Below are 12,808 nucleotides of genomic sequence, written 5' to 3' on the forward strand. Positions count from 1 at the left end.
TCTTCAAGCCTTCCTTTTTACAGAATGGAAGTCAGTCATTTGTGTTCATATGTACTCAGCTAAATAAATGCACAGCTAACCATGTGAAGTCCGCAGAGCATTTAATGTTAGGTTGAGATATTTCTTTTGGAATCAGTGACTCTGTATTAACCAGCTTTGTGGCCAGAATAGGTTGTCTCCGTACTATCTCCTGGATCTTAAGTAAATGGGACTTTAGCACAAGTACATAGGCCCACTTTTGTTACCCAGAATTGGTTTTAGCTCTTGAGGATTCTTTAGAAACCATCAGAGTTAATGGACTCACCTCTCACTGCAGCTAGCCAGAAAACACCATTAATTTGAATTTCCTGCAATCCTGCAATGAAAGTGGGGATACTCGAGTAACATCTCTCAGTGCTTCTGCGAAAGTACTTTTCTCCCTTCCTTATTGTGGTGTTGTTATTTTATGAAGTATTAGAATGTAATATTAAACTTAAGTCACAAACGTCCAGCATCAGTTTGTTTCCATGAGTGTTATGTCCTCCTCCATTTGCCATTTCTACCCTGTACTTCTGCAGAAGAAAAATCTGGAGCTGGCTGAGGTAGTAATTGAAATCTTGCTTAGAGATCCTGAATGCAAGTGCTCAGGCCAAAGAGAGGGTCTGTCAGAGACTTCAGCTGATTTGCAAAGTCACTGAAAATCTCTTAGCCAGTGTGAGAGCTTATTCTGCTACACCGATGGTCTGCCTGTGAACCTAGTGCAAGGCCAGGTTCAGGGGAGGTGGGTGTTGGAGGGGAAGTGAGGCAGGGAAGAGTGCTTAGTGTCACATGTTCTGTGCACTCTCCCCTCCACTCTTCAGCACTGCTCTGTTTGCCTAGAACCCCACTCCTGCCCCTTAGCTGATTCCTACTCATTCTTGGAAACTTGGCTTGGAAACTCATTCTCTTTTGGGAAAGACTTTTACTCGTGACATCATGATTTGGGTGCTGTCTATAGTATCCCTTGATATCTTGTTCTTATTCTTTCCTAGTGTCTTATGTTGAAATTTTCTATTTATCCCTGTCCCCAAATAAAAACTGAAGGGGAAAAGGAATGGTCTTATTCACTCTTAGAGCCCCAGAACCTAGTATAGTATCAAGCTCTATACTGCTAATCCTACATCGATATCATTTCTTTTTGTTATTCTTTTTTTAAGTGGAGAAGCTGGTCCAGGGGAAAGCGATGTAGAACCAGGGCTGCCTGCCAAGGTGAGCACAGTTCTCTGTTCCAGCTGTCATGACTCGGTCACTTCGTCCTATCACCTCTCTCTCTCTCTCCCCCCCCCCCCCCAACTTCATAGATTTACAAATGTGCCTTGCAACTGAATTTATCTGGACTCTTCATCAGGGTCTACATTCTTTGCTTAGTTCTTACTTTATCAGACAGTGTCTGACCTGCATATTGCTGAATCATTACCTTGGAGTGTTTTTAAATTAATGGCTACTGCTTCTATCTTTGATTTCGGGAAAAATTCTATATTCATGGAGGTACAGAAGTGAAGGGAAAATTCAAGATACTTAAGGCCCCCCAAAATGGAAAAACAGGACAGAGAAAAATGGCATAAAGCTGGAAGTTTAAATGTAAAATTTTAGCTCTTAAATGTGTCCGTACCTATTGATTTTTAAATAGTGTTCACAACTTTTGATGTAGCATCCCTCATTTTATAACCTAGCCTAAGAAAATAATACTATAAATGTTATCAGCAGAGATGTGTACCGCAGCCTTAACTGTAATAGACAAAAAAAAAGAAAAAACCCAAAAAGCAAAAAACCACACCCTCCTAAATGTCTAATAAAAAAATGGCCAAATAAATTATATTTTAAAGTGGAATTTTAAATTGCCATTAAGATGTTTATAATATGAAAACGTGCCTATGTTCAATATTCAGTATACAAGAGGGGGAGGGCTTGAGGTTGGGGACTGATGTGGATGGTAAGCTGGCTTATTTGGTGTCTGAGATGGGGCTGGGAAGGTATAGTGGGTGAGCAATTGGTAGAAGGCCTTGAAGCCTCTGACCAGAAGTTTGGCTTCCTTGCGGGAGATAATTAGGTGTGTCTGATTCTATGGTATCATTTTGCAAAAACGATTACTGTTTTTAAAAATTTTTTTTTAATGCTTATTCATTTTTGAGAGACAGAGATAGAACATGAGTGGGGGAGGGGCAGAGAGAGAGGGAGACACAGAACCCGAAGCAGGCTCCAGGCTTCTGAGCTGTCAGCACAGAGCCTGACGTGGGGCTCGAACCTATGGACCGTGAGATCATGACCTGAGCTGAAGTCGGACGCTCAACCGACTGGGCCACCCAGGCGCCCCAACGATTACTATTTTTGATGACAAAATGTGTTACCATTTGAAGAGATGGAGAGAGGGCTGGTAGCTGTAGAAACTCCAGGTATGGAGAAAAGAGAACTTGAGATTGGCCAAAGGCAATGAAAATTCTAGATCTTGCTAATGGAGACTGATTGGCATTGTTTGTTGAAATGAAGAGGTAGTAGGAGTCAAGATGGTTTAAACTCAAAGCTAGATGAAAAAATTCTTGCTAATGGGGACATTGAAAAATGAGGACTTCATGGAGATAAATCAGTTCGGATTGAGATTCATATAAATTTGTGGAGATTTTCTGTCATCTTAGCTATCATTTACTGAGAATTTACTGTGTGCTTGGCCTTGAACTAAGTTACACACACAGGCACACATGCACACGTCTTCTCATGTGATACTTAAAAGAACCCGGAAGAGTAGTTGCTATCATCCTCACTTTACTTTAGATGAGAAACCTAATAAAGGAGTTCAGTGATGTGTCTAGGGTTACTTACTAGCTGGGCAATGGGGGATAGTGCTAGTGAGCCAGGAAGCTGAGATCCTGAGCTATACCTGAGCTTATAAACTGAGGTAATTGATCTGATAATTTTGTTCTCCAGACTAAGATTTTTGAGGAGGCAAATTGAACACAAATTAAGTTTACTCAACTTGAGACGAAAGTATTAGCAGCCAGAGTGTGAGACAAGTAGACAGGAGTCCCGCTACCCCTTAACATGTTCCACCCAGATCCCAGCCATTCTCTCAGCTGAGGACAGTAGCTCTTCTGTGAGCAGGTGTGTCCCCTCTAAAAACAGAATGAGAAGAAGAATATTCCAGACAACAGAAATAACCTAGAAAAAGACCTAACCTATTAAAGGATGCCAGTACATCACTCACAGGTGGAATTTAAGATACAAAACAGATGAACATAAGGGAAGGGAAGCAAAAATAATATAAAAACAGGGAGGGGGACAAAATATAAGAGACTCTTAAATAGAGAGAGCAAACTGAGGGTTGCTGTAGTGGTTGTAGGTGAAGAGATGGGCTAAATGGGCAAGGGGCATTAAGGAGGACACTTGATGGGGTGAGCTGGGTGTTATACATAGGGGATGAATCACTGGAATCTACTCCTGAAATCATTATTGTACTATATGCTGACTAACTTGGATGTAAATTAAAAAATAAAATAAAAATTTAAAACCCCCCAAAGAAATTTAAAAAACATTAAACAATGCAAGTACAGAGTTGTATAGATGGTTATAAAGAGTACAAAGAAGGTAGTCGGCAATTGGGAGGTTCTTGCTACTATGAGTACTGACACAGAGAGGTACTTGGGTGGCTCAGTCAGTTGAGCATCAGACTTCAGCTCAGGTCATGATCTCACAGTTTGTGAGTTTGAACCCTGTGATGCAGGCTCTGTGCTGACTGCTTGCTCAGAGCCTGGAGCCTGCTTCAGATTCTATGTCTCCTCCTCTCTCTGTCCCTCCCGTGCTTGAGCTCTGCCTCTCAAAAATAAATAAATTTAAAAAAAATACACAGACAAAATCCAATAGATTTGCTTTGAAAGTCTTTTTGAAAACTTAGAGAAATTTAGGAATATGCCTTAAATTTATTGCTTGTAATATGTTAGAATTATTTTAATTTTTTAATAAAATATTTCAGAGATGTGTTCTACGAGAAACCAACATGGCTTCCCGCTACGAGAAAGAATTCTTGGAGGTAGAAAAAATTGGAGTTGGTGAATTTGGTACAGTCTACAAGTGTATTAAGAGGCTGGATGGATGTGTTTATGCAATAAAACGTTCCATGAAACCTTTTGCAGGATCATCAAATGAGTAAGTACCTTTGAAATGTACTAGAAGTATAAACTTGGATTTGGAAAGTTGTTTCTTGTTAAAACATTTCATTTTGTTTGTTTGTTTGTTTATTTATAGACAGAGACAGCATGAATTGGGGACGGGATGAGAGGGGGTAGAGAGAGAATCCCAAGCAGGCTCCAGGCTGCCAGCACAGAGCCTCATGAGATCATGACCTGAGCTGAAACCAAGAATTGAACACTTAACTGACTGAGCCATCCAGGCGCCCCAAAACATTTTTAAATAATGGCACTGATGTCATTAAAAACATACCCATTGCTACCCCCTCCATTGTATGTGGTCTCACATTTATAACTTTTCTGAATTTTCCAAGTCAGAGATAAGTTATTTCCTAAAATGTACCATGATAATTTGGGAACAATCATGTTGCATTTTTTCATGGTTCTTGAGGCTTTTACTACTGGTCTTAACTGCTTTTTCTTTAATGAATAGATTTAGGGATTTTCTTCCTGTTTCATTCATTAGAAATATTGCCAAGTAGGAAGTTAGTGTTAACTCATTGGTTATCTCCACTTTGTATTAACAATGAATTCATTACTAAATTCATTATGACTATTGAAATCAATGTTTTGAAGACTACAAGTGAGAAATTAAGAAAAATTTAAATTTCATTCTCAGAACTAATTGTTCAAAAGTTCTTCCTTTTACAAGGAAAACAAATATTTCCAGATTCAGCCAATGTATTTTGTGAACTGTGGGGATGTAATGCTTAATTTGCTGAACCTGAAATTATGGGCCTTAGAATTCTTCATTTTTATACTGAAATTCATCTAGTACCACATGCTACTTTTTTGTGTTGGATTTCCTATTCCATAATGAATCATGAATGTTGGCAGTCCCCAAGACTGTCCCTATGACTATATCATATTGGCTGAGTGCAATATTATGACTTTCTAGCCTTCACAGAGAAGACAGAGGACCCATCACAATATCCTTCATCAAGTCTATGGTGGGCCTCTTGTTAAGCCCATCAATATATTTTTTTAAATTGTGATACAGTGAAATTAAGACTCAAAGCATGTCTGCCATTGATATAATAGCAACCCAAGACTCCTCTTTACATACGCCATGTTCAATGAAAACAAACAAACAAACAAACAAACAAACAAACACCATGGATTTTGGCACCAGGATGACCAAGGTTCTGGTCTTAGGTCTACTATCACCAGCTTGACTTTGGGCTAGTCACTGAGCTTTCTAAAGCCTTCATCCTTGCCACTATATCTTACTGAGTAGTTATGACAATTAAATGAGGTAAAATAGTAAGCAAGCAATGAGCACTCAACGTTCTGCCACTGTTAATAATGCCTCATATCATGGAGCACTTGGGTGGCTCATCAGTTAAGCGTCTGACTTTGGCTCTGGTCATGATCTCACAGTCTGTGGGTTCAAGCCCCATGTTGGGCTCTGTGTTGACAGTGCAGAACCTGGATGGAGACTGCTTCCAATTCTGTGTCTCCTTCTCTCTCTGCCCCTTCCCTGCTTGCTTTCTCTCTCTTTCTCAAAAAGAAATAAACATTGAAAAAAAAAATAACGCCTCATATCTTGTCTTTGAGAAACATTTGTGTGTATATTGATTCATTTTTCTTGATGCTTGTCTGTCTGTTAGGAGTTTGGCTTTGCATGAAGTTTACGCTCATGCAGTGCTTGGGCATCACCCCCATGTGGTACGTTACTACTCCGCATGGGCAGAAGATGACCACATGATCATTCAGAATGAATACTGCAACGGTAAGTATGTGGACTATCAGTGGTGGAGAGGGAGATGAACTTTTAGTCCCCAGGAAGAAAATCTTTGCCTCCCCCTTGTAGTTTATGCCATGTGTAGCAGAGTCCTACCTAAAAGGTCTGTACTACAGTTTTGCTTGGAAGCAGAGAGCAGGAGACACGAAGTTGCATTGAAAAGGAATTTCAGGTTTATACTATTTCATATTTTTTTCAGAGGTGATGTGTGGCTGACACCCAGAAGCTACTAATCCCCTCACACTTTACTCAATACTTAGAAACCTTTACCCCAGTGGTTTGAATGGTAAATCATCCTCCTCTTACCATTTGCTAGATATTCTTAGAGAAGCAAGTCATACTCTGTACCATTTTTGGGGAGCGGGTGGTAAACTTACACAGCCAACTTTTGATTAATTTTCAAGCGGATTCCTGAATTTGAGGATTGTTGTTACCTTTGAGGCTTAGTGTTCTCACCAGAGGAAGGGCATGGGGTGAGCGCTGGGAATGAAATGCAGTGACTTCAGATTATTCTCGCAGGTCTTTCAGGACCATACATACACAAATAACTGGTCAAACTTTTTTTCTGGGCTACTTACATCGCAAAATGTAGTCCTTTGGCCTGACGTATTTCTACTCTGTGATTAAGGGGGTGACCTAGCAGTATCTTTACGTATTATTATTCTCAGATATTTTTCATCAAAATGTTCAGTGGTAAAATAGGAAAATGCTCCCAAATTAAATAGAAGCTTGCCATCCTTTTACGAGTGGTGATCTATATTCTGGCCATGGCAATATTGGATAATGGCACCCCTCTCAAACCTGCTCCCCTCCCCCACAACATGTACACCTATGCTGAAGTTTCTCTAATAGCACAGTCTTTGAGTAATTTTAGTAGCCACCAGATAGCCCTGAGTATGTAAGCATAGCCTGACTTTTGAGGACAGTTGACAAAGCTTTATCATTATATCTACAAGTAGGTTAAGTAAACAATATTATGAAACACTAGAAACACAGAAAATGGCACACATATGATGCAAATTAATGGCATTTCTCTTACTGTTTCCTTAGAGCCTGATTTCCTTGTAGTCTTAACTGTGAACTTTTTTTTTCTGAAAAGGGAAAAATCCCTTTTTCTAATAGTCTCTTCAGGATAAAAAATGGACCCTTTCCTTGTGATTGAGATGTTGAGACTTTTCTTCCTAATTCCTCCTTACTGTAACCTGAGATTCCCTATTCTTGTCCCTCCCATCCCCCAAGATTGGTTTTATTTTCATGACTTTCAACTACTAACAAAGATAATGGCAAATCATAAAAATTAACCAAGAAAGTCAAACAAAACAAATCTAACCTGATTTAGGGCATTGTAAAGATTTCAAATGTTCAAAAAAGAATAAGGTGGAGTGATGGTGCCTGTTACAAGTCCTCTTCTAGTTCTTTGCAACATTTGAATACCTTCTACAGACGTGTCATTCTGTTAAGTTCTAGGGTGAGCTGTACCAGAGAGTGAGAAAAGTCTTTTGAGGAGTTGTATTCCACTCGCTCGCTTACAGTGAATCCACATGAGACCATTTGGTGCAAAACCAGGTGGTACAGCTATGGATAAAAAGCATTCGGAGAAGACAAATTTGAGCAAGAGGCAGCACAGTGTGGTGGGATGGGCCTGGGCTTGAAAGTCAGGCAGGAGTGGGTCTAAAACCCAGCTATACTGCGTACCAGTTATGTGATCTCTGGGATGTCAATCCCACTGAGTAAAGAGATAGTAATATCTACTTAGGAGATAGTAATACTTCTTATTTTGAAAAATCGGAACAACCTACATCAAATGCTAGCACACCGTCAAAACCTGATACAGATTGAGAACTCAGAAACAGTTGTTACTAGAGTAGCCCAAGAAAATCTCAAAAAGGAGGTAAGACTTGAAAGAGACTTTGCAGAAGGATTACCAGAGTTTAAGGAAGAGCAAAGAAGACGTCTATTAGAGGAACAGCAAGCAGGCAAAGGGCATGACATTGGGGATGGGTCTGACCTAGCAGATGGTAAGGAGACTGATGGGACTAAAGTGACCCTATAACAGGAAATAAGATCAGCAGAGTCAAGTGTGGGAGGAATACAGAGCTTTTGGATGTTTCCAGGCAGCAGATTTTCAAGAAGATGTGATAGATGAAGAGGAATCATTGTCTGTTTGCCATGGTGGTCCACTAACTTCACTGTGTCCTTGCCAATTAAAATGTAGTTCTGATTTATCAAAATGTAATTCACATACATTGCTTTCAAATGTGAACTGATCACGGAAAATAAAGCACACCCTTATACTTGTCTTGTTTGTAGTTATGGATAATCCATGTTGAGACTCTGCCCTGTGGCTCTAAATAAAGGAGAGTTAAGTCCAAAGTATTTGTAAGGTAGCAGAGTAGCTAGTGCCTGATTCCTTCTACTCCTTTCTCCTTCTACCCTCTATCTCTCCCTCTTTCTCACCTCTTCCTCCTCATGCCTGCCACCCTTAGCTCTGTACCCCCAGCCTGTCAAAGCAGTCAGGCTAGAACATGTAGAGTTATGGTTTACTCAGATTATAAATTGGATGTTTTAGATAATGTACATCATAACTAGTAGAGACCAGCAGTTAACTGATTTCCCCTACTGTCCCTCCTAAACTCTAAACCAATCAAATGTTCCTTCTTCCACCCTCACCCTTGCCAAGATCCCCTACCCGTCACCTGTGGGTCAGCCTCTGAAATCTGAAAGCTTTCCAGCAGTAGATCCATTGTGCAACCACCAGGATTCCAAACTATTCAGGATGGAACGATTAACCTCTCGCTAGAGGCAGTATTTTCTTGTGATGTCTTCTGTCACTGAAGTTTTACGAAGCGTGCTCCCCTTGTTCTAGTGATGTGGTACCCAGAAGTCTGCACCATCTGTGGAACACCATATATTGGTTATATTTTCCCACCAAACAAGGAATAACTTTACCAGCAGGAAAATATGCTTGTGTTGTAGAGAGCAACATAAAATCAAGATTTTGAGAATACAAATGTATGAATAGAATATCCTGTTGGTCTGCTGTTTACATTTCAGTGTTGGAAGGCATTTGCTATTTGTTTTAGTGTCTGTCAGGTTTCATAAGCAGACAGAAAAACATAGATCTGTTTTTCTTAAGTTTCCTTTTTCCCTCAGCCAAGTGGGGGAAGTATCTTTATCTTATCTAAAGAAAAGAATTTGGCAACTCATCTCACCAAGATGGTTTGAGAAGAGCTGTCCAGGAGCTGGCTGTTTCCTCCTAGGGCACAATCCTGTCAGTTACAGTATTGTCTCCAGATGGCATCTTGGGTTATGGAGTTAAGGCTCCGGTATAGCTGAGATTAGGAGGGATGAGGTTTATCGTTCATTCAGTATTGCTCTGTCTATACACACAGACTTCCTTAATACTGTTTGGCAAAGAACAGTTAATTATGCTCCTCAATAAGAGGGAGACCATTGGCTTTAGCTGTAGCAAAATAAAGATATCTTAATACCTTTGCATAAATGCTCTCCAGTAACTTTTACTCTTGTTAATTATTACTTGGCTAACTTGAATATTACCTGCAGGGCTTCTAAGTAATTAAAAGTGCTGCTGGCACTGGTCTAGTTACCCTTACTAAACACCTGTAGCTCTTCAGGAATTGGCAATATCTCTGCTTATAATCTAGAAGACCACATTAAAAGGTTGCTAAGTGCCGCTAGGGTGCTTCTTCTTCGCATACCTTTTATGGGCTCCTTGTCTTTGTCTTTCCTTTGCCTCTGTTGCCAGGATAGACCTTCAGTCCAGAATATGTGCAGAGTGCATGCGAGACCTTGAGAAAGTGAGGATGGATAAGATGGGGGTCTCGGATGAACACCCAGTCTAGCGGGAAATGAATTCCAGTAGACATGGGGGCCTTGGTTACAGGCTTCCTTCTCTTTGGCACACCTCACAACTTCATCTGCAAACAGACTTGAGGTGGCTGTGGTCTTAATAAGCTTCAACATACTCTTCCTTTCTAGCTAAGGTCATCTATAGAACATAGAATCTTTTTTAAAGAAGATTCCCAGGAAAAAGACACACCCTTTACTTTAGCCCTCTTTGTGTTTCTGGAAAGGGCTGAAACTCTTCTTCTTTCTTAACTGAATTATTTTAACATGAAAGATCAGTCTTTAAACTGAATATTACATAGGATACTTTAAAATATGGATTTCCTAAAAACCATTAGTATCTTAGATCCTGTTGTTCTGACACATACTTGAGGGCTGGAGCTCTAACTGCCAGGGAGACCCAGGACTCTACAATTTGACTGAAGAGGCTGCCAATAAACGCAGATTAACAAAATAAAGGGTTCAGAAGCATTCTAAATCCTTAGGACGGGGTACCCAAGATTGGCAATGGCGGGGGAGGCGGGGGTCACATGAGTCCAGGCCTTATTTTTTACTGATAACAATGATAAACTAAGAGTCTGTAGTGTATGTGCAAATACTGTGGCTCAAAAAGGATTTAGGTGTATATTGAAGTTAAACTTCGAACTCATTACATTAAAGTTACTAGTGGCCTATAATTACTAGCTGGACTCTGAACTAATCATCAATGCTAATAGCAGCCATCTGTCCAGGCTTGATTGGCCTTCTGCTTAATAATCAGGTAACACTTTGAAAATGTTAGTTGGGGCAGGGCATACTCAAGGCAATGTCACCACATATTGGATACCTGGGCTACGGCACTTTATTTTTTTCTTTCAAAGTCCTGTAATTCTTTCCAATATGTCTGTGGTATAGACAGACAGGGAGGCAGATATTACTGTTATCTAGACAATAATCTAGATTTGTTGGACTGAACTCATTCATGAGGAATTTACTGAATGTTTACTATGCTTCCATCTATTAAGATTCATACCTTTTCTCCATTCTGTGGGGCTGCTCTCTGTTGTTCTTTCCTAGGTGGGAGTTTGCAGGCTGCTATATCTGAAAACACAAAGTCTGGCGATCATTTCCAAGAGCCGAAACTCAAGGACATCCTTCTGCAGATTTCCCTTGGGCTTAAGTACATCCACAACTCTGGCATGGTGCATCTGGACATCAAACCTAGTCAGTATGGCTCCCCTCTGCTCCTTTGGCCAGATTTAGTTCTTTCCCCACTGTGTTAGAATTGTCGTCTGTGTACCTACTAAGTGTTGAAGATGCTGTTTGCTGGCAAAATTTCTTTCTTTCATGTGTTTCCCTGAAAATCTTAGTCAAACAGCTTTATCCATCCCCCCCGTCCAGGGCCAGGGGACAGAGAAAAGACTTTTTCCCAGTTAGTAAAGCCAAAGTATGAAAATATTGGCTACATCCTGAATGTGTTTGACTACTGTTGTATATACTCTTTCTAATTCAGCACCGACTAAAGTGAACAGAAATTAATGTTTTTGACACTCAATAATGTGAAACTCAGAGAAATGTAACCATCTTCAGGGGCTTCTTTCTTTGTTTTGAAGCCACCAGCCTCTTCAGAGGATGGGGTGTGTCTGAGGTCAGTTTCACTTAAAATAGGTATTCTTTTTTTTTTTTTTTAACATTTATTTATTTTTGAGACAGAGACAGAGCATGAATGGGGGAGGGGCAGATAGAGAGGGAGACACAGAATCGGAAGCAGGCTCCAGGCTCCGAGCCATCAGCCCAGAGCCCAATGCAGGGCCTGAACTCATGGACCATGAGATCATGACCTGAGCTGAAGTCGGATGCTTAACCGACTGAGCCACCCAGGTGCCCCTAAAATAGGTATTCTTAACCACTAAGTTGTTCAGAGATTCTATGGAAGATAAGAAACCTTGGTAGCCTTGTTACACAAACTCAGAAGAGGAGGAAAGGAGGTCGGCCAAAATGTCAAATATAGAAAAGACTCTTTGGGGGTAAAAAAGGTTAGGAGTCATTACTTACATTAATTCTGTATTTATTTAGGTAACATCTTCATTTGTCATAAGATGCAAAGTGATTCTCCTGTAGCCCCAGAAGAGATTGAAAATGAAGCTGACTGGTTTCTCTCTGCCAATGTGATATATAAAATTGGTGAGTCTGCCTTAAATCTTGACCTGTATATTATCATCCTATAAAATGTATACTGATGACTCCCATTTATTCCAGTTTTAAAGACATGCTTGTAAAGGGCTCTGTTTCTTTTTCTTCTTCTTCTTTTCTTTTCTTTTTTTTTAGGTGACTTGGGTCATGTGACATCAATAAACGAACCAAAGGTAGAGGAGGGAGATAGTCGCTTCCTGGCTAATGAGATTTTACACGAGGTAAAGATCAGGCAAACAGAGGGCATTTTATAATTCACTGAATCCTTTGACTCTCAACTGAAGGTTCACAGAACAAGAAATGAAAAGTATATATTTATAATTAAACTTTACATTATCTCTTTTCCTATTCAGAATTGAGACTGAGGATAAGAAAGAAACTTAAAAAAGAAACTTAAAAAAAGCATGAGCAAAGCTGGTTCAATCATGGATTAATCACTGGTTTTACTGTTCTTTATAAAGTTCCTTTACTGTTTCTAGTCTTTCTTAGACTTCCTAAACTCATGAATTCCCTAGTAGAAAGGAAGCCTTTATTGGTTCAACCCATCTTTATCAGGCTATCATCCTTTTGATAGCACCACCAGCTCTGGTGAAATGAGCTTTGGTTATTGTCTACCTTCCAGGATGTCTGCAGAGTCAGGGCTAGGAAGGATTTAACTCCTTCCAGGATGATCATATCTGCGACCAGTTAATCTATGCTTGGAGTCTCTTTGAGCCTGACAGAACAAAATGACGCTAAGATTCTGAATAAACTCTTCAGGGCACAGCAGTGTGAATCAGGTGGATTTGCACCGTATCCTTTGTCTTCTCTAGAAATAAACCACTAGCCA

The 12,808-nt window shown here is 40.0% G+C and overlaps 1 protein-coding gene across 1 annotated transcript in view; it reads left to right on the plus strand.

Annotated features, from left to right (window-relative positions):
- WEE2 (WEE2 oocyte meiosis inhibiting kinase) overlaps window positions 1–12,808 on the plus strand; it is a 40,747-nt gene that overhangs the window by 20,458 nt on the left and 7,481 nt on the right. The window contains exons 5-10 of the mRNA XM_042977220.1: window positions 1,176–1,227; window positions 3,983–4,155; window positions 5,807–5,928; window positions 10,864–11,010; window positions 11,863–11,970; window positions 12,115–12,200. Coding sequence (XP_042833154.1) covers window positions 1,176–1,227; window positions 3,983–4,155; window positions 5,807–5,928; window positions 10,864–11,010; window positions 11,863–11,970; window positions 12,115–12,200 — 688 coding nt within the window. The remainder of the gene's footprint in view (window positions 1–1,175; window positions 1,228–3,982; window positions 4,156–5,806; window positions 5,929–10,863; window positions 11,011–11,862; window positions 11,971–12,114; window positions 12,201–12,808) is intronic.

Source organism: Panthera tigris, chromosome A2 (genome assembly GCF_018350195.1).
Source record: "Panthera tigris isolate Pti1 chromosome A2, P.tigris_Pti1_mat1.1, whole genome shotgun sequence".
Lineage (NCBI taxonomy): Eukaryota > Metazoa > Chordata > Mammalia > Carnivora > Felidae > Panthera > Panthera tigris.